Raw genomic sequence first — 23,578 nt, 5'->3', positions numbered from 1 at the left:
CGTGCTGACTCATGGCCTTCTCCTCTAAGAAGGTCTTTCCTTCCAGGAAAATACTTCCCGACAACACGGTCAGTTGATGTTCCCTCTTCTGCCAACTGCAAGTTATAGAAAGAAAAACACTTCCTAAAATAAAATGTCCAAACCCAACTCTTCTCATCATAGTAATGAGTTGAATAGCTGCTCAAGTTATTTCACCACTGTTATTTCAGATAAAATCTTACAATAAACACTAATAATTTTCTAACAAACTACATTTTTGCTCAAAGTCACACTTTACATTCATAACATCCAACAAGAGAACCATCTTTCAACATTCAACGAACTTTTTCTCCTTTACTGAATGGGGTAGTTTTTGTACTAAAGGACTAAATAAAAATTTCAGAAATCACTTTTTCTTTGTTTACACATCAAGCATATGGTGTGGATCTTATGAATGTGGGAAATCATGATCACGCCTCAAGACACAAAACTACCTTATTTATTCATTTAGTAATAAACACTTGTGAACTTAACACCAAACCTGAAAACTAGAAATATTACACTCCAGACATTGATTTATGCCAAACTTGTATTTCTAGCTAACAATGATTATATCCAAAATATTTATTATTATTTATCTTCACCAACTCCAGCAGTTGGATTCTTTTGACAAAACTGTTTTGTTTTGAATCACTTCTTCAGATATTCTAGAAACATACAATGAGTAAAGAAAAATAAACAATACTGAGATCCACATTCTGGGTTCTCTCACTAGTTAAGAGCTCTGTCACAGTGGTCTCTGAATACGCCCAATTCAAAATACTCTACAGAAATTTAAGTTGCACGTCTTAGGAATCTACAATGTTATGGATGTTAAATCTACAAAAGTCAATAGCAAGTAAATAAGAGAGGAGAGCGGCATATATAAAAGATATTTTCTTTAATCTGATGAAGTGCCTCATAGATTCTGTGAGACGTGGAGAAACTGCTCCACAATTGACGTGTCTTTGTGACCCTCTTCCAGCTTCAACCAGAGCAGCCTGGCTTTTATTGATTTCACACAGTTATGTTCCACGTAAGTTTTAAAATTGTTTTTCATTTCAGCTAAAGGAAAAAGAGTTAATGCTAAGAAAACCAACAATAAAGAAATTAGTTTGAAAATAAAGAAGAAGAATATTTTCATATTCTATCTTTTGAACACACTGAAACTTTGAAATATGTTCATATATTGTCATAAGTATTAATTTTAAAAATAAGCATTGGGGTCATGCCATTAATTAAAATTTCTCCTAATGTTCGATATTTTATTATCATAATAACAATATAATTTTTTAAAAGGCAAAGGCATAAATTTTAGAAGACTTGTTATCCAGAAATAAGTCTGCCGCTATCTAGTTGCCAAAAATATATGGCATAACCATATTGCATAATCACAAATAAGAAAAGAGAAAAAGGCATTCTAAACACTATAATACACAGTGACAATGAAAGGAGAAATTATTGTTTTAATTAACTTCAAAGAAAATTTGGGTCTAATTTAAATAAAAACTTTCATCTACATGTTCTGCTGAATCTGCTGTTTCCCACAATCCTTTGCTCTGTGTGATTAGCATGAAAAAACGAAGCAAAGATTATTTAGACCTTCACAACTAAAAAGCTCTTGAATGTTTTTTAAAAAATTAGTATCTTTAAAATGATAAAATTCCATACATAAACAGTATGATTGTTTTTGTATTTTAGAACTGTAAATCCACATCAGTTTCACCAAAATCTGCCAACCAAGGAGGGGAAATGTTGTCCGCAGCGTCACAGGCGACATTCATTCAAAGTACAATGAACTTGAGGGTGACTCGGTAAGTGGCAGTGCCATATAAAGTTCCATAAAACTATGCGAGGTGCAATACTACTGGGACTGTGTGTCACAAATTAGACCAGCTGAGTAAAAGTCCATCATGAAAAAGAAAACTCTCAATGAAGATTTTAGTATCCTAAATCTAGCAGTACTTACTGAGTGTGAATCCCCTTCTTCAAAGCGCAGACAGGAAAGAGAAGCTGAGACCAGCCCTCAAGAAATTAACCATCTAGTCTGGAGACAGGATAAACGCCTTTTTAAAAGGAAGGCAAAATAGAATGGTGCTAAATCAGTATTCTAAGTGGTAAGATGTGACTATTTGGAGTGGAATCTAGGGAAGGCATCACAGAATAAGTGAGAAAAAATCTGACCCTTGAAAATAAAGTACACACTGACCCTGGCCTAGAAGACAGGGAGCCATGGCTTTCTGTATGGCAGTGAGTGAAAACACTGACAGTATCGATAAATTCATGTCAGCTTCACCAAAAGCTGATACATTTCACCAAGGTGAGACTGCTTCTCATCTCAGCTTGACCAGCCTTCTTCCACGATAGGCTTACTGCTCAATGCTATGTCTAAGAAATCATTATTCACCAAACAATAAATAACTGGATTAAATTAAATCTCAATGGAAAGGGTTATTTCCCTGAAAAGCAGATCTTTATATTGACATCATATACTAGAAGCATTTCTATATAAAATTAGTTTGACTCATATGAAATTAACAATATTTGACTGTTTTTAGCATAGTAAATGTCAAGTTCATATGATTCAACCTGAGGAGGTAGCAATATCTTAAAAGTATCAAAGAGTGCCTTAATGTTCTTGAAAGGACTAAAGGAAATGACAGTCAGACATCTTGTAGAACCCGAGGATGACCACAAGATCAAGATGTCTCAAACGGGATTATCAATCATCTGCTTGTTTTCTCCTATGAGTACTAAGTGTGAGAAAACACCACAGTGTTAGCAGAGGTTCTCTTTGTTCTAAGCTCACAATAGATCATGCAAGTGGCCCTAAGACCAAGAATTGGGGGAAACCCTGTTGTAGAAATAACCTATGTAAACACTTCCTGTGTCCTATCATAGCACCGTAGCATAATGAAATAAAAATATCTTCTTTCTCATAAAAATGATCAAATTGCTTTGATGCAACTTGACAAAAATTACTTCAGATAGATTCTCTTTCCTGAAAATTCCTCACAAAAAATTTTAATTCGGACTTTTATAAGCAACTACCAAGACATCATAAAGAACTGCTCACAAAAAGTCAGTACTGTATAATGAAACTGTATCCAAGTTGGTAATTAGGCATAATTGAAGACTACAGTGAACATATAGGCCTTTGTTCTCTTTAATTCTGGCAATGACTGGGAGTTAAAGATAAGAGCTTAAGGCATATTTTAGTCAGAGTCCAGCTGTATAAGCCCCAGTGTTCTAAAAGTAATTTAAGTGAAAAAAAAGAAAGAATGGCCAAAAATATGCTAGATGCCAGCTGAAGAAAAACACCTAAATTCTTAAAAACTTAAAAACAGCAGATATTCTTATACCCCAAATCTGAGTCAACTATCAGACTAAATGGTAGTAGAAAAGAAAAATCCTTTAAAAATTAATTTGTCACAGCAGACAACAATGTATTATACACACAAGGGCAACTGGAAGGTTCATACTACAAAAGGTATAGTTCAATATCTCTACAGAATTCGGTTTTATCTTATTTCTATATAAGAGGCAAGAGAATGAAATAATTGTCATTTTAGTAAAGATTATAAGAGTACTAACCATATATCTCTGGTCTAATAACTCATTGAACTGGTACTGAATAACACAGTTATAATGCATGTAGTATTATTACAGTCTTTTGGTTTCTTTCTGGGGAGATGGAAGGAGTAAGATAAAGGTAGTTCTAATCTAAACATATATTAACATGTATATTACCTTTTATTCTCTAATGTTCCATAGGAATGTGATGAAAAAGAAGACCAATTAGAGATACAGTAAACAAGAAAAGGACTCACAGAAGACAGTGGCCAGGGCATCAGACTGGGACTTGAAATAAAGACATGATTTGGACTGGCAACCAGGAGAGGTGGGACATTACATGAGTGTATTGGAGGACAGGTAGAACAAAAGTACAGACGGAAAAAATAAAAAAAAACAGATACAAAGATAAGGGAAAGATTTTAACAAAATAAAACAGGATTAAAAAGGTTATTTGCAGGCTGGTCTGCAATATGAACTTGAACACAAAGAAACTAAATTAGTGACTGGGGAAGAGAAGAGACCAGGTAGTAAACCAGGAAAAAGGAGGTGGAGTTCCAGGACGAATGCCACAGAAACACTGCGAATCCACCAGCCCAGGCTCTTTCCCTGGGCTCTGCACTGCAGGCTGTCAGAGTTACAGTTCCAAGGAGTTCTCAACTTCGCTGGCTTTCTCTCACAGATAGAGGAAAAGACGACTGGCACAGCAGCCACGGCCTGTTCAGCTGGATTCCAACCCAGTTCCCAGGTTCATCCTGATATGCCCATATTCTCCTCTCCACTACACCCCCTTCCGCCAATGAAATACGCTCACTGGTGACCATTTCCTGAAACAACGCACACAACTCTGGGATCTTAGTTCTCTACCTTAGACCACTCTCCCCAACCCTGTGTGCAAGGCCACTGAGCTCAAGGCACACCGGAACAAAACACACCAAGCTCTCCCACACCTCTCAGGGAACCTGGAATGTGCTCTCTGCTGGAACTGCTCTAACCACCTATCAAACACAACAAGGCCCTTCGAGAGGGACTTTCCTAACCACTCATCCTAAAGTAGCACCTCTCCCAGACACTCCCTAGAATAGCATCCTCAATCTTATACCTACGAAAATTATCTTTTAAGTATGTATTGCCTCTCCATCCTCACCTGTGACATCAACCCGAAGATTCAAGTCCATGAGAACAGAGGCTGTGTCATCTTCAAACACTATAGATCACCTAAGTCTTAGAACATAGTAGTCAATGTTTATTGAGAGAATAAATAGGTGAAGAAATAAGATGCCCTATTATCACTTGTCCGCACAAAACCCCTTAAGTAGGAATAATAGTTCTATTTGTCACATATTATAAATAACTATATAATAATCAGTATTTCCTAAAGAATAAAAATCATATAATATTCAAGTTTATTAATAAAATATTTATTCATTTTATTGACATTTTATATTTATTTTATAAATAAAATAATACTCAGGATACATAGAAACTTCCTAGATTAAAATTAAGGAATGAATCTTAGAAGCAATAAGAAACAAAATCTATTTTCTGTGACATATACTACTAACACTTAAAAACTCACTACCTCTAGCATGATAATTTCTACTAAAGTAGTAAACTGTGGTGGTGTTTTTTTTTTTTTTCAAGATAACCAAGATGTACTAAAAGAAACAGTATTTTTTATACAGCTAGAGAGCAAGGACTCCTGGTATAAAAGGAAAGGAATCCTTCCCTTTCCTTTCCTTGGGAGTACTTGTTAACTGGGTCTGCTCAACAAACTTTAGAAGCAAGCGTGTTTTTAAATAAATAATTCTGAGAAGTAAAAAGCACAACTGGAGCACTACACAGAAGTGCACAGCAGTTTCCTACAACAGAGCAAGCACAATTAAAATATGCCTAATCGCAGGGATGCACAATGCTCAATACAACGCCCCCAAAACCAAATGGCTAAAGATATATGCACTTCCAGAAAAATATTGGTTTTACTCAAAAACAATTTCTATTGCAAAACTGCCCTTGAATTACATGAGCTTTGATTTATGGGAGGTTTTTAAAATATATTGCGGACATGAAATGGGACTTCCCCATAAGGAAAAAATAAATAAAACTGGAAATAACAGTAGTAAATAAAATGCATGCCTTTAAGGCTATCCTGCTGACTAAAGATGGATCACAATTTTGGCCATGAGCTTCCCAGCAGTAAACATAAAGAGGAAAACTCAATTATATACATGATTTGCTAGTATCAAAGGCTAACGAAGTGTTAGAGAAAAGTACAACTTTCTCTGGAATAAAGACCAGAGAGAAATAATTCTTCTGAATCTTAAAAGAAAGATGTATTTCCATGAACAGCATCCTAAATACTACCTTCACAATAAATATGTAACTTTTATAAGGTTACTTCTTAAAACAGTCTTAAATTTAAGTCATTGTCATAACTGTGTGCTAAATGAGCGGAGTCAATTTATGGAAGGAAGAAAACGAAACAAGTCAGTGAAGAAAAGCAGTTCTCTAGCAATGGAAATAACTGAAAGCTAAAACTGAAAGGACATTAAGAAATGAATAGAAGAAAGAAGGAATCGTGACATCAAAGTAAATTATCTGACAAATACATGGAATCCAGATATTTGATGTCGCATTTGATGATGGAACTGATGCAGGAGTACCGGTGACATTGCTTCCTAAGAGCTGAGGAACCCAACAAAGAGAGAAGCCTGAAGAGAGGGCTCTCCACCCCCCAGAGGAGCCATAAGTATCTGCCTGCAATCCTGAGATTCTGCAGCACAGATGCTGACTTTTGTTAACTTTCATCTGCAAAACTTATGAAGCAGAAGTTAGAAAATATTGTTAGTAATAACACATTGCTGACGAAGCAACCACAGATCATCCACATTACCCAAAGAATTACCCATAGAATTTAGAAATACTTCCAAATCCCAGCAAGATAACTTTGGTGAAATATGAGGGCGTATCTCCTATCTCCACATGTGCCTTAGTAAATTGTTGGTTTATTAGCAAATACAGTATAAGAGAAATTTTCTAAAATAAACACTTCGGCTTTAGATGAATTGATATGACTTCCAGCTGTCTTTCCATGCAGAACAAATTGATCTAGCAGGACTATCACACTATTAAATCTTACTTTTACAGCTGGACATGGTGGCTCACACCTGTAATCCCTGCACTTTGGGTGGCCGAGGCAGGTGGATCACCTGAGGTGAGGAGTTCAAGACCAGCCTGGCCAACATGATGAAACCCCGTCTCTACTAAAAACAAAAAAAGTGAGCCGGGTGTGGTGGCGGGTGCATGTAATCCCAGCTACTCAGTAACCTGAGGCAGGAGAATTGCTTGAACCCGGGAGGCGGAGGTCACAGTGAGCCGAGATCACACCACTGCACTCCAGCCTGGGCAACAAGAGAGAAACTCCATCTCCAAAAAAAAAAAAAAAAAACAAAACCCTACTTTTTTACATTAAAACCAGGTCATATGATCATAGATACTATTTATATTTAACTGTTTACAGGTTAAAAGATGGAAAAAATGAAAAAACAAAAAGAGTTCGCAGCTCATGCAAAAGCAGCACGTCATCGAAATATAACCCCCTTCCCCACGCAACAAAATAAGCAACCCAGAATGGAAAGAACTGACATGTTTTCCTCCACTTTAGCCCAACAGAATTATTTCTTGTGTAAATATTTTCTAAGGTGGAGAGAAGCCCATAAACACTTTATTTTTCCTAAATTGGCCATCATGGGGAAAAAAGAAAAGAAAAAGAAAAAATATTGCTAACTATGGACAAAAAAGAAGAAATAAGGGAAAGACTAATAAGTAGTGGGTAAAGGGGAGAGCCTGAAGCCTGGATACAGAGGTGACTGAAAAGTTTCACAAAAAATATTCCAGAAGGAGCCCATGAAGAATATATCAGACAGAAGAAACTATCACAACACATCCATTAGAATAAATCACCCATTTCAATGATAAAATGGATAACAGTATTTACCTTATAGAAACTCACTATGGAGGAATAGAGGAAAACTGTTTTCCCTTTAATAAAATGAAATATATGCAACGAGAACAACTTAGAAGTTATTTCTTTAAAGTGGAAAACAGTGACAACTGTGACGTCGGAGGTCAGTCATATATGATGAATAGAATATCTTCTAATAAGAAAAAATTTAATCTGTTCCCCAATAAGTTCCTCAGGGTTTCTATAAAGGCATGGCTTTTCTCATATAACATCATCTAAGCTTGTAAACAACCCTGTGAAGCATCAGTCACAACTGCACACATCATGTGTGTGCCATGTGAGTGACATCGTGTGTGCCATGTGACATGTGTGTCCCATGTGCATGCCATGTGAGTGCCATGTGCGTGCCATGTGAGTGACGTGTGTGCCATGTGGGCCATGTGCATGACATGTGAGTGACATGTGCATGCCATGTACATGCTGTGTGTGCCATGTGGGTGACGTGCATGCCATGTGAGTGACATGTGCATGCCAGGTGCATGCACTTTTCCACGGATGCTGCTGTTTCAGATATTTTCATGTTTCATAAAAAAAAGGTAACGCTCCTGTTTAAACCTGAAAAATAGCAATGATGCTTTTATGCCACTTCAACTTATAAATATGCAAGTTTTTGAGAAAATAGAGAAAAAGGAGAGAAGAGAGTCTCCAAAAGACCCACACAATGCCATGTCCTATTATACTGGCTTCAAATAAATTAGAATAAGCATCAGGGCTCTGAGACATCTCCCCGCAATTACATTAGGTGGGGTAAAGATTTGACTCATCAATAAGATCAATGGTGCTGCTAAAAGAAAGACAGCTAACCCCATATCCCAAATGTCTCATAAAAGGGGAGAGGCCAGCACAAATTTCAGGGCTCAGTAATCTGGAGGATCCCAGAGGAAATCTTAGCCTGAGCAAAAATACTAAGAAGACCTGAGCCAAATCCAGTAGCCTGAACACACCCAACAGCCATGCTAACAAAAATGCACTGAGGGTAAGAAACTTCACAGACTCCGACAAAAATGGCTGCACTGGAAGAAATATGTAAGGTTTTGATCTGAATATTCACCAGTAAAAACACAAGTACTTTTCCTGGGTTATGAAATTATTTAACGCTTATACTTTATGATACACGCATATAATTTAAAATTCTTCTTTGGTAGTTTTCTGAGTTTATCAGCCTTCTTGAGACCCTGCCAGTGCAGATATGTCCTGACAGCATCTCTGACACCACAAAAGCAATGGATCAGATGCAAAACTCTACACAAATCATTTCCCTGTCCTCCTATTTACACAGTCATTCAAAACCCAGCTGATTTCCAGCACTGAACGACGAATACCATCCACTTCCATTGTAAATGCACCTGGCTTTCACAGAAGATATACTTAGTATGGCTGTTCCAATTGTGATAATTGTAGATAAGCTCGTTTTCTAGATTACTATTAGTCAATTCAAAGAGTCATAAAGATGCTTTGGCTTACTTATACCACAAAGAGAATTACTCATTTAAAATAGCGAATACTTTCAAATGAACTTGCAAGTTAACTGGAGTTTATTATTTTAGAATGTGAATTGAATGTGGTTATATGTAATTGTTTGAATTTAAGTGTGTAGGATTTCAGAAATACTGTAGGATACTGCACTAAAATAATTTAATGCAGATGTAGGAACAAAAAAGTATAATCTTACATAAGCCATCACCTCAGGTGTTCACAGAGTCTCAAAGAAAATATTTGAAATAATTTAGTTTTCTGTTTCTAATGATAGCCATGCTGACAAAATTTACTGGATCATCAAACTTTATAGTACAAGTATATGGATTTATTTTTAATAAATTATAATTTTTGCATGTATCAGTCAAAGCACAAGGCCTAAATACTTGCGAACAAAATGCATTATTAATTTAATTGTCACAGCCTATTTAGCTAACTTCTATTACTATTTGCTATAATATGCAATGCATTAGAGTGGAGAATCAAATTAAAAACATTTTTTAAAACTGATTATACTGTCCTGGAGAAATTAAAATACAGCAAGCTTGCAAAAGTATAACCAAGGCTTTAACGTTTTAAATAGGTAAGAAAAATATTTAACTTAATTTAGAGAACAGTTATGCCCAGACTGATGGTTCAGCATACTGACGAAGGGTTTGCTTCCTAAAACCACTAGAAGGAAGGGAGGAAGGTGAAATGGAAACAAGGAGACTGGCATTTCTGCTTCTAGATTATACCATTGAAATCTTGGTTTGCTCTAGCTACAGGTGTCTACTGGAAAATTATACTGCTGCTGGGGTCCTGGCATTCCTGTGTAGTATTTCTCTGTAACAGGAGAGAGTGCCATATAAGCAGACGTCAAAAACAAGAAGTCCTCTCAAAGAATTTTTAAAAGGAAAAACAATTCAATCAAAGACGTTTGGTTTAGAAGAATGTTGCTGCTTGGAGTACTTAAAAGGTACTGATCCAGAAGGTGGGTGTGCTTTCCCACTTGCGATTTTCTTGATGTTAGGACAAAAACAGTGTCAATATCTGAGAAGAGCTTACCATGTGTCTGAGGGGAGAAACTCAATCTTTCTCCTGCCTCAGTTTTAATCTCCCTTTATGTATTCAGGACAGAAATAAAGATTAAAGAAAAGAAAAAGTATCTTAGAATGTAACGAAAAGGGTAAACGAAAAAAAACAGTAAATTTTTGATTCTCAAATTCGTAATATATAGAGTATGTCTAGCATTTTAAGTTGTTTAATACATGAACATATATACATACATGCACATATATGGGGAGATCAACTTTTCCCTGTGAAACAATATGAACAATTCTTCAACTTTTAAAAAAATTTCTAAGTAAAAACCAAAATGATGTAGTTAAATTAAAAATATATAGTATTTAAAAGTACAGTTGGGAAATATTTTCTTCTTACTACTTACACAATCTCGACTGTTTTCATTCAAATTTATTTTGAAATCAGAGTCAGAAAAGTAACAGTTCCATCATTTATTATTTATGAGATATTGAATAAATTATTATTGTATTTTCTAGGCTCAGTCCTTAGATCTATAAAACTGGAATAATAATGTACTGCTAATAAGGTCAAAGAAGGACTGAGATAATGCATGTGAAAGCAATGAAAACATAGCAATTACAAATATGTTCTGTTTCTACATACTTAAACAACACTTATGAAACATAACTTTGACATGTCGCAAATTATTCTATTAAAAATATAGTATAGTATGCTTTTAAATTTCAAGAATAATGCATCCCTGACACATTCAATGCATGTATTTTTGCTGCAATTATTAAATACAATGTTACAAAGAAAGACAGGGGAAATAGGCCGGGCACGGTCGCTCAAGCCTGTAATCCCAGCACTTTGGGATCACGAGATCAGGAGATTGAGACCATCCTGGCCAACACAGTGAAACCCCGTCTCTACTAAAAATACAAAAAAATTAGCCGGATGTGGTGGCGGGTGCCTACAGTCCCAGATACTTGGGAGGCTGAGGCAGGAGAATGGTGTGAATCCGAGAGGTGGAGCTTGCAGTGAGCTAACATATGCCACTGCACTCCAGCCTGGGCGACAGAGGAAGACTCCATCTCAAATGAAGGGGAGAACGGGGAGAAAGGGGAGAACGGGGAGAACAGGAAGAAAAGAGAGAAGAGAAGAGAAGAGGAGGGGAGGGGAGGGGAGGGGAGCGGAGGGGAGGAAATCAAACATATGGGTGCAAAGGAGACATCCCAAGATCCCAAAATTTTGACTCAGTAGCAGTCTATGCCCATACTACAATACTAAAGAAAACAATACGCCTGACAGAAAAGTCAACTTAAATTCCCATGAACAGAGAAAATACTGCTAAGAGTATTTTAATTTTTAAAAAGACTATTAAACATTTACAAATATGACTGAAGACCTCAGGCTTCAGAGTAACATAAAAAATTGCATCACTAGAGACTTTTGAAAACAGTATTAAAAAAACTAAAGTTTCTGAGAGTATCTGTAGAATTTTGGATCCTACCTTGGAGAATCTGAGGGGAGCTGAAAATCTATCCTGACTTTAAGGAAAGTACTAATGCTCACACCAGTTCTGAGTGAGCTGCACATTTTAAAGATTTAAAATATCAGAAGTAGCCATGTTCACCTGGTAGCTGACACTGCTATATTTCAGTTCACCTAATATAATTAAGTCTATGCGATGAAGCTAATTATGATACAGAAGCAAGAAAAAAGAAAACCTGGCAGTTGATGACATAATAATTGTAGTGTTATTTTTCATGACATGGCAACTGTAGTATTATTTGGGGGATGACACAAGATGTATTTCTTCTTAATATCAGCAATCTTTAAGTCTAGAGTAAGAATTCAAAACTGTTATTTTAAAACCTCAAAATAAGAATATATAATAAAACAAAGTTGAGTTTTACATATTTGTTTTATCACACTCGAATGCATTTTCAGAAGGTAATTCCCTCCAATTTAATTCTTCTAGTATTTCAAGGTTGTTTCACAAATTCAAAGTCCTCCAAATGCTTTCAACTACTTCTAGACTCAAGTTTTAATTAAAATATGTTAAATTTTTGTGAAACGATGGCATAAAATATGATATTTGACAAAAGAGTACCACAAATAGAAACATGATTAACTGATGTGAAAAAAAATTCTAGAAGTCATGTCATTAAATAAAGCCTAAAATAAAAATCAAATTGTATTTTTAAATGAAAAAAAAAGAATGAAAATTACCTTTCTTTTGGGGTGCCAACTCCATGCTTGCCTAGTAGATGAGTATTTAAGTGCTTCTTCATTACAAAAGCGACCCTAAAAAATAAACAAAAGTAATTATAAAACTAAAACTTGACTCTCCGCTAGAAATCTGTACAAAGAGAACTTAAGAATAATATATATATGCAAACATAGCATAAAAAGCGTATTACAGTGGCACTCTTGCTACACCAAAGCTTGCATACAGATTAAATATACTGTAGGACTTCAAAAGAAGTCTACATCTAAATTGACTGGTTCAGTTTTGACTTGGATACACTAACAGTGAGCAAAAGAGCACAATGATTGTAGTTCTTCAATCCCTGCCTTCACTTCCAGTTGGTAAGAAAGATGAAGCAATACCTCAGTATAACATGCACAGCACCTAGGTCATCACACACTTCAATCATGAAATGAGTTTGAGAAAATGTCATTTTATTAAATATTTAAAGGACCGTAAAAGAGAAAAAGAATAGCTTTCATGGAGCTTCCTTAAAAACATGGTAACAACTTGAAGAGAGGTTTTTAAAAATAATACAAATGTTTACTGTATCTATAGCACAAAAAATTATATTGAAGTACCTAGATATCAATAACAAAAACAAACAAAAAGTATTACCTGACATACTATCTTATTTTATACACAAATCAGCTTACTTAATTCAATTTTGTTGACATAAATATGAAATGGACAGGCATCAGCAGTACATGAATGCCATTCTACCCCTGAACACAGTGCAGTATCAATTTAATTACGTCATGCGATTATTTAAAACAACTTACATCAGAAACATTCAGAAGCATCAAAACTAAAACGGCTCTCTGGATAAGCAGAAAAAAAATTTACTGTTGTAACTTTCAGTGTAAAAGGGCTTGCAAACATTTTTGTTAATTATGTATTACAGCTGTCCTTCATAAAGTTAATTACTAATAGCTGAAAGGCAACAGAATCTATTTGCATATGTACATGAAAGACATGACATATGCAAAAATATGATTTTAATTAGCATTCTATGATATGAAAGGCTACAAATCAAATTGGCATGTTATAAGATTCTCAACATTAAACACTGAATTCATCTGGACATGTTTGCACAAATGAGCCACATAAGACTGTAAAGTACTGTATCCTTGCAGAAAAGACTTGTGACAAAAGCCAAAAGCAAAACAACTTCTAAAAAAATGCTTCTTTTCTTTTCATGTCTAAATGTCTAATTTGTTTCGTTTAATTTCATATAATATTACAGAATCTCAGGTTTAAGACCAAATGACCATGACTTCTTTATTCAAATAATGCACTTATATACACTGAAAATAACAATCATTCTACTTAAATATTAGGTAATAACAACTATGGACAATACACACTTTACAACTATACATAACTGGTACCAACATCAATCACTAAAATGAAATTATCACATATAAAAAACTGTGATAATATTAAATGCTGAGCAAAAAAAAGTACAAAAATTCTGTATCTGTTTCTGCTTGGTTTTGACAAAATAACGTTTTTCATTTCCTTAAAAAAGAACACAGTGATAATAAATGAATTTAAGTCATAACTTCCCTACTGTCCTCCATTGTCTATAATTAAAAAAACATAAAGCTAATAGCAAAGAGCAAAGGTTAAAAACCCAAAGCTGCAAAGCACAGCTTATTTACATGACCAAGTATAATTTAAGAGATGGGAACTTAGAATCCACAGTGCAGTTTTTAATAGAAAACAAAATTATTAATTAAAATACTTAGGTTTTAAGAATTGAAGCAAAAATATTACATGGCACAGGGAAACAAACTAGAGGAAATAGGGAGAAAAAGCTTTTGCCTAATACAATGTCCTAACATGCTGAGTGTCTCTAGTGCTGAATATTTAGTGAAATAATAATTTTTATTATCATGGAGAAAAATGGAAAAAGTTTTAATACTGTAACACAGCTCAATTGTGTTCAAATGCAAAATATTTATTCAACCAACACTGGACTTAAAAGAATTACTAATTCTTTAGATTTGGCTTAAAGCACAAATAATGTAAAAGCCTCAAAATCATCCTCAGTTAAAAAAAATATATAAGCTGACTGGGCGCGGTGGCTCATGCCTGTAATCCCAGCACTTCGGGAGGCTGAAGCGGGCGGATCACAAGGTCGGGAGATTGAGACCATCCTGGATAACACAGTGAAACCCCGTCTCTACTAAAAATACAAAAATTAGCCGGGCGTGGTGGTGGGCGCCTGTAGTCCCAGCTGCTGGGGAGGCTGAGGCAGGAGAATGGCGTGAACCCGGGAGGCGGAGCTTGCAGTGAGCCGAGATTGCGCCACTGCACTCCAGCCTGGACAACAGAGCAAGCCTCCATCTCAAAAAAAAAAAAAAATATATATATATATATATATGCCAAGCATGACTAGCATTAAATTACTGACCCATATGGACATAATATTGACAGCCATATGTGGTTACTGAAGGTAGGCTACTCCACACTAACACTGTAACATTATTGTTTTAACATAACTTTTAAAAATATATATACATAATCTATATATCACCAGAAATAAAACAAAAATGATGGCAAATCTGAAAGCTAGCCAACTGGCATGCCTTGCTCCCAATAAATCCTCATTCTTTCATACCTTCACTCCCTGTCTCATCACGTTTACTGATCACTTACTATGTGCTAGCTGTGAGGGGGTCCTGCACCTATAACGAAAACACAGACCGTTCAAGTCATGCCTTCCCGGAGCATTCTCGACAACCTGCTGCTTATCAACAGGATGCAGTGACACTAAGCTTGACTAGCCACTCCTCTGTGGACAGTGCTAGTCATTCACACATGCATTTAATTTACATATTTATTAAGGATCTACTATTATGCAAGGAACAGTTCTAGGCAGCTGTGATGCACAGGTGACTAAAACAAATAAAAGTCCCTGCCCTCAAAAAATGTACAACCTAGTGAGAGACACAGACAACAAGGAAAAAAAAAACAGTAAAATATGTATCATATTAAGCAGTGTCAAGTGGTAGGAGAATAAATGAGAGAACAAGGATCTTACAATGTCAGCAAGGGGTTGAAATTCCACATTTGGGTGGCTCAGGAATGAGAGCTATGAGTAAAGAGGATGAAGGCACGGGGCCTGCCAAGGAATAAGGACCAGCAACCCCTGCTCAGCAGGAGAGAGCACAACCACAGCCCTCTGAAGGCAGAGTCTTAATTCATTCTCACAGATGTGATGTGGGAGCATAAACCTGGGGGCTGGTAAGTGAGGAGGAGGACAGTCCCATCCAGGGAGGATAGAAAAAAGAGGGCGGGTGAGAATAGCAACACTGAAGGCCATGACAGCCTCAGCTTTTATTCTGAGTGAGAAGAAAAGCCATCTCAGGCATCTGAACAGAGGAGTGACTTGTCCAACTTACTTTTGCTTTTGTTTTTATTCTTTTTAAATAGCTCACTGTAATTTCAAAATCCGAGGTTCAAGGGATCCTCACACCTTAGCTTTCCCAGTAGCTGGGACTAATGCCATGCGCCACTGGGCCTGGCTATTTAAAATTTTTTTGTAGAGACAGGGGTCTCACTACGTTGAGTTGGTCTCAAACTCCAGGGCTCAAGGAATCCTCCTGCCTAGAAGTCCCAAAGTCCTGGGATTACAGGTGTGAGCCACCACACCTAGCCTCAGCTTCCATTTCAATAGCACTCCTGTCTGATCTGTTTTGAGTGAATGAGAGAGAGAGAGAGAGAGAGAGAGAGAGAGAGAGGGAGAGGGAGAGAGAGAGAGAGAGAGCGATCGATCAACAGTCTCTTGGAATAATCCAGGCAAAGATGATAGTGACCTGGACAAAGGCTAGCAGTGAAGACGTGGTCAGATTTGGGATATATATTTGTAATCAGAGCTAACCAAATTTCTATATGGATTGTATATAGAGTCTGAAAGAGAAATCAAAGAAATGATCCATTTTGGGCTTAAGAGAAATTGAGCTGTTTTGAAGGAGATCAGTCTGGGACATGCTCATGAGGAAGCCTACTGAACATCCAAGAGCCCATGGAACAGGAGGCCAACTCTACTGCTTGAGGCCAAGATCCATGCTAGAACTGCTCTTGCTCAAGTCATCCATTTGCAAGCATCTAATCATCTGAAGGAACACCTTTAAATAAAAAATAATACTGTTTTTAAAATATTGATTGACTTACAAGTATCCGTAAATGCCTGACACAGTATAACTTAAAATTTGTTTTGGTGTAAAAACAGCAATGCAGTAGTAATGCCTACATTCCAGTTTAAAAAAAATCTTATTTTAACAATATTTCAAAATAAATTCTTGTACACTATATACCATATAATAAAGACCTATTTCTTCAGTCCTTTAGGTTTTATCACTATAAAATTATTTCAATTTGAGAGTCATGGGAGATGATCTAACTCATCTATTAAAGCACATACAGCTCAGCTGACCCTTGAACAACACGAGTCTGAACTGCACAAGTCCACTTCTGCTATGATGTTCTCCCACCTCTGCCACCCTTGACACAGTAAGGCCAACCTCTCCCTCCTACTCCTCAGCCCACTTAATGCGATGATCAAAGGGATGAAGTCCTTTATGATGAGCCACTGCCACTTAAAGAATACTAAATATACACATTTTCTTCCTTATGATTATCTTAATAACGTTTTCTCCAACTTATTTTATTGTAAGAATACAGCATATAATACACATAATGTGTTCATCTGCGGTTCATGTTATTGGTAAGGCTTCTGATCGACAATAGGCTGTTAGTAGTTACGTTTTTGAGGAGTCAAAACTTATACTTGGATTTTTTACTGCATGGGGGTTTGGCTGTGTTTCTCTTGTGCCAAACAGTTTCCTATGGATGACTGTTCTTCAGGATGACAACAGAAATGTTACCAAAACGTAGGGGTAGGGGGAATTTTCAAATAAGTTTGGATAACACTAGGTTTAAAAAGTGAAGTTCTGTAGACTTCTCAGTCATGTGTGTGCTGATTAGCACAGTGAAATGGAAAGAAATAGCAGATCTGCATAGTATTTTCTAATCTTACCGGACCACTAAATATTTCTGTCATAGAAAACATCTACTAGAACTGTGGCTTCAGGAAACAATTTAGAAAATGCTTACAGTACTCAGTCGGGGCTTCTACAACAAAATACCTGAGACTGGATAAGTTATAAAGAACAGACATTTATTGCTTACAGTTCTGGAGGCTGGAAGGTCCAAGATCAAGGTGCCAGGAGATTCAGTGTGTAATGAGGGCCTGTTCCCCTTAGGGCATCTTCTATGTGTCCACACAAGGCAGAAGGGGCAAACAGGTTCCCTTAAGCCTTTCTTATAAGGACACTAATCCCATTCATGAAGGCTCTGCCCTCCCAAAATCAGCTCCCAAATGCTCCAACTAATTAATACTATTGCACTGGGGATTAGGTATTGATACGGTTTGCTTCTGCGTTCCTGCCCGAAGCTCATGCTGAATTGCAATCCGCAATGTTAAAGGTGGGGCCTGGTGGGTGGTGATTGGTCATGGAGGCAGATTTCTAACGAGCAGTTTAGCGTCAGCCTCTTGGTACCGTAGAGAGCTCGCAAGATCTGGTGGTTTAAAAGTGTGTAAAACGTCCGCCCTCTCTCTCTCTTGCTCCTGCTCCAGCCATGTGAGACATGTCACCCCACTTTAACTTTCTGCCATGACTGTAAGTTCCTGGAGGCCTCCCTGGAAGCCAAGCAGCTGCCAGGACGATGCTTCCTCTACAGCCTGCAGAACCATGAGCCAATTAAACCTCCTTTCTTTATAAATTACTCAGCGTCAGGTATTTCTTTATAGCCATGCGAGAACAGCCTAATACAGGTATCAACATGGGAATTTTGGAGGGACACAAGCATTCAGAGCATGGTGAAGTTGCTGTCGAGTATGAGGACTGGTTTCAAACTTCTGATTCACACAACTGTAAGAAAATAGATTTGTGGGAACTGACAAATATGTGAGAAACTATCTGATAATGTCTACTCAGATTACCACATACTGCACTTGCAGTTGACATCATCAGAATTTGATTACAAAGTACTGATTCAGTCCAAGAAACAGTCACGAATAATTTAAATAAACATTGTATGGCTAGCTATGTAACACAGTTGAACTATGATCTAAACATTGTATCCAGCTTACAGTTGTGTCATGATACTCTCACAAATATTGTTCCGACCTGAGCAGCAAAAGATGGGTGTGAAGGGTGGAGTGGAATAGATAATACTGACATGGGACAAAATAGGTAAAGAAAAACTAATAATAATCCAAGTAGAAACCTTCCAGCGACAATCCTAGCAGGTAGAAAGGATAAATAATTATTTTACAAAGTTTTGATAAAAAACTTCATATCTAATTTTATGTTGAAGGTTTATCCTTTTTCACACTTTTATTTTTTAATTGTGAACTCTTCTTTTTCTTAGCTTCTTTCTTGAAAAAAGTTAAGACTTGGAAAAGTTGAAAAGACAATACATGAAATACTTGTACCCTCTCCAAACCGGTTCACCACTAACATTTTGGGACGCCTGCTTCCTTGCTCTCTCTCACTAAGAATGTATTAATATGTACTTTTTCTTTATTTTAGGTCACCTTAAAGTAAGTTACTGAGATGATACTTTTCCCCTAAAACTTCAGCACACAACTCCAAAGAAAGACATTTTTCTACCCATTGTGGATCAAGATCACACTCAAGAAAATACTGACTCAGTAATATCTACTACACAGTCTATAAGACACACTCACTGTGTTTCGTCACGTCTCCTTCATCTCCTTTCATCTACAACTACCCTCGTTTTCTTTATTTGTAGAGTGACAAAAACTCTTAGTAACCTAACTTATAATAATGTCCCACATATGGTATGTCTGATTGTTTCCTCATGATTTGATTCAGTTTAAACATTTTTGGCAAGAACATCACCTACGAATGTTCGGTACTTCCAATTACATAGTATCAGGATAAAAGTAACGTCAGGTTCACATTCCATTATGCTAAACTTGGCTATTTGTTTAAGGTAGTAATCTTGAAATTTCTTCAATATAAATACTTACTTGCCATTTGTAATTAAGCAATCTGTAGGTGATATTTTGATATTGTGTGAGTATCCTGTTCACTAACAACCTTCTCCCAATGGCATAGGCGCCCATTAATGAATCTTGCCTAACTCGATTATTCTGAAGGCTACAAAATACCAATGTTCTATCATTCATTCTATTTTAGTTAGCTAGCATTCTTTGATAGAGAGACTTAACCATTTTCCCCAATCTTTTTGTGACATATTCTCTCACCCTCACTTTCTTTCTAAAGCACTTTATCTGGACTCTTGGATTTTATACCATATTTTATAATCTATTACCATAATTATGTCTTGTAATTCTCAAGTTTTCCCAAAATTGGCCAGTGGAAACTCTTTAAAGTTGGCTACTATGTTTATTTGACATCACTTCTCTTGCTGTTGGGTTCTGCCTTATTTTCTAGTACAACCAGCCTTCCAGGCCCAACAATCACTGTCCATGCTCCAGACCTGCAATCAGTCCTGGTTTCTTATAGTAGGTAGTGGTGTTTATAAAAAAAGACCTGGGTGCTAACTCTGATCACTGCTACTGGAGTATCATGGAGTCTAAGCCCTTTCAATCCACAAAGCTAGGAAATAAATGAATATACAAACAAACACATACATTGTGGGCACAGAAGGAAATATACACAGAGGATTTCAACTGTAATGGCCACGTTTGGTAAATGAGTGCTCACTGCAACAATCAGTATATCTTTTCGTTATTCTAAAATGTGTTATAATAAATTTTCAGGTGGTACAAAATACATTACTGTAAATGAATCACATTTTAGCTTTTGCAGGACAGCATTCTATTCAAACAATTATTCTCATAAAACTTTAGTGTAAAGGTGTTACTTACTACTTCTTTAAGCTCTCTAGTAACTTGGCTTCCACTGATAGTTCCAAACCACTTCTGATCACTTCCTCTTTCACACTATTGTCAATTTCTTCTTTAAGCTCTCTAATAACTTGGCTTCTACTGATAGTTCCAAACCACTTCTGATCACTTCCTCTTTCATACTATTGTCAATTTCTTCTTTAAGCTCTCCAGTAACTTGGCTTCTACTGATAGTTCCAAACCACTTCTGATCACTTCCTCTTTCATACTATTGTCAATTTCTTCTTTAAGCTCTCTAATAACTTGGCTTCTACTGATAGTTCCAAACCACTTCTGATCACTTCCTCTTTCATACTATTGTCGACTCTCATTCCTCATCTTATCCTCTAAGGGTGATATATTTGTTCATATACATTCATATTTCAAAGGTATAATTTATTTCCTGGGCTTCAAGCATAACCTCCTTGTGGATGACACTAAAATATTTATTTCCACCCATGGCCTTTCCAGGATATTTTTTCTTGTCTGCATTGACAATACTGTAAAGCACGTCCAACATTCAGTCATGATTGTTCCATGCTAATGATCTCCTGCAGAATTTCTGAATTCTATCAATTGTACCACCTTCCCGATTTAGTAATCTTATACTCATGTTCATACATCATCAATTGTTTCTTCATAACTTTTTGCTACCAAGACTTTTCTTTTTCCATTTTAAATGAACTAGTTCAAACCATTATGTCTGAGTACCACAACTACAAGGCACTCTCCCATACAATTCACTCCACATACCCCCATGACACACCTTCCTATAAATATGTTCACATCATGCCTCAGCTCAAAAACCTGTTATAATTCCCTTCTGAACTGGATAAGCACCAAATCTTAAGCAAACAAATAATAGTCTTCAACAGTCATTCAGAATCAGGTATTCTAACTGCTGAAATATGCACTCCAAAAATAATATGAAATAAAAGATAAAAAGCTACAATCCAACTGAAAAGTGAAAGCAACCTAAAAGTTCAATAGCATTGGCACAATCATGGTATAATATTATGCATCAACTGAAAATATAGAAAGCTGCTCATGATAGCTTAGATTTTAAAAGGACAAAAAATACTACATACAACAAATCCTGTGTGTGTTTATTCTTGTATTCTGATATATACATGAACAAATATATACATGAAAAGAAGCCAACATCAACCTAATTTACTCTGACATGGGATTTAGATTTAGATGATTTATAGGGTTGTTTTTCTATAAGTAAAATCTGTAATTTAAAAAAGCAACAATAATATATTGCTTATAGTTACAGATGTATAGTTTATACAACAGTTTTATGTCTCCTCAATGGCTACCCAAGAGTGTATGAGCATGCAGTTTGGGCATAATCAGATCACCCTGAAAGAGGAGGAAAGTGGGGCTCAGAGAAGATAAGTGACTTTGACTTTTTCAAGAAAATGGGGCAAAGAAGCTGAAAATGCAAAAGTAGAATTCATGCCTGGTGACCTTTATACAGAAGTCTCTCCACCACTCCGTACTTCCTGCCTAATGAAAGATTATAGCCTCATAGAAAGTAAGAAAAATGAAACTATTACTGAAATAAAACTGTTCAAAAATAAAACCACTACATTACTTTCCTAAATGAATATGAATTATCCAAGCTAATGAATGACAAATCTAGTAACTGATATAAGCATAGAGATTTTTTTTTAAGATTTGCTGGGATTAAGTATACACAATATTTTTAAAAGAAAATACTTATATGATGAAGAGAAAAACTAAAAATTAATGACCTATGGAACAAGTCAAACAAAAATAAATACCACACAATCAGTTATCAAGAATAATTATGCTTAAAAATAAAGATGATCATTTCTTAAAGAACAGCCAATTGAGATAGATTGCATCAGTTTTATTATAAACAAAATCAAAATAAATATATTTTATTTTTAAAGTGTCAGAAACCTGGGGCATACTATAATTTGTTGTTAACATGTAAAATATGTTAGATAATATAAAATAAAACTGAAATTAATTATTAAAGACTTCATTTTTATAAGATATAAGATGAAATACATTATCTAACATCCTAAATATGTTTGTAAGCAGGTTCATATTATATTGTTTAATCAAGACTTCAGGAAAGAATTTTTCTCACCTACTTCTCTTACCTATTAATGAGCATGTTAAATAAACAATACAGAAAAACCTGCAGTTCAAAGGTATTCAAATCTGTCAGAAATTTACCTTACAAACAAAGGGGGAAAACTATGATTATATGAAGTTTGTTTACTCCATAATTCATAAGTTAACAGGTGTTACATAACATTTAATAATTATATTTCTCAAACTCTTACCAAATCATTGATAGGCCAAAATAATCATCTTTATTTCTCAAATATATTCTGACACAATTCCCTTGAATGTTATACCGCTTTTGGTTTTAATTACCATACAGAACCCACCATTTTCACATGTGAAATGTACCCTTGTAATTTTATATCAAGCAACTTGTTTCAAATACAAATTACCAACATTCTAAAATTTAAAATATCTGAAAATTCTTTATAATTATTATTTTCCTGGATGACTCTGCCGGTCCTTGAAAATAAATGCTATTATATTTAATGAAAATCTCCATGAAGAGACAAAAGTTAGAATTTTTTGCTTATTCATAAGAAATAAACTTTTCTTAAATTTCACACCTCTCCTGAGAATAGGCATTCTGCATACAGAAAAACTGCAGTAACCTTTTAGATATTATAAAATGCTAGCTACAACACACATAAATGTTCAAGAATCTGAGAGCTTATGTGATAAACATATACACACCCCACACACACATGCATACAAACACACACGTACCCACAATTTCCCGGGGCAAATAAAGATATTCAGCAAGGTTGTACTGCTTTATTTCAAGGGTCAATTCCATTGCCACTTAATGAGGGTCCACATGAAGATTTAACTATTCTAAGAACTGTAAATAATATTATACTTCAAGACATTAAGAGTATATTGTAGACTTCCAAATATTAACCAGGTTCTTAATAATCAAAGCATTAAGGTTATTTTATTCTTGTTTTTTTTTTTTTGCTGGAAAAGAGGGAGACTGCCAAGCTCTGGGTTGTTCTGTAGCTTTTGTTTGTTTTTTGAGGTTTTCTTGAGAGAAGGGTTGGTTTTTTTTTGAGACAGGGACTCCCTCTGTTACCCAGGCTGACTACAGTGGCACAATCATGGCTCAATGCAGCCTTCACCTTCCAGACTCAAGCGATTCTCCCACTTCAGCCTCCCAAGTAGCTAATACTAC

At 35.8% G+C, this 23,578-nt stretch overlaps 1 protein-coding gene across 2 annotated transcripts in view; it reads right to left on the bottom strand.

Annotated features, from left to right (window-relative positions):
* Window positions 1-23,578, bottom strand: part of ZNF407 (zinc finger protein 407) — a 480,437-nt gene that overhangs the window by 276,176 nt on the left and 180,683 nt on the right. For both annotated transcript variants that reach the window (XM_004059553.5, XM_055368592.2), the window contains exon 4: window positions 12,332-12,406. In XM_004059553.5, the coding sequence (XP_004059601.3) occupies window positions 12,332-12,406 (75 nt within the window). The remainder of the gene's footprint in view (window positions 1-12,331; window positions 12,407-23,578) is intronic.

Source organism: Gorilla gorilla, chromosome 17 (assembly GCF_029281585.2).
Source record: "Gorilla gorilla gorilla isolate KB3781 chromosome 17, NHGRI_mGorGor1-v2.1_pri, whole genome shotgun sequence".
Lineage (NCBI taxonomy): Eukaryota > Metazoa > Chordata > Mammalia > Primates > Hominidae > Gorilla > Gorilla gorilla.
This window is presented reverse-complemented; position numbering and strand designations above follow the sequence as displayed.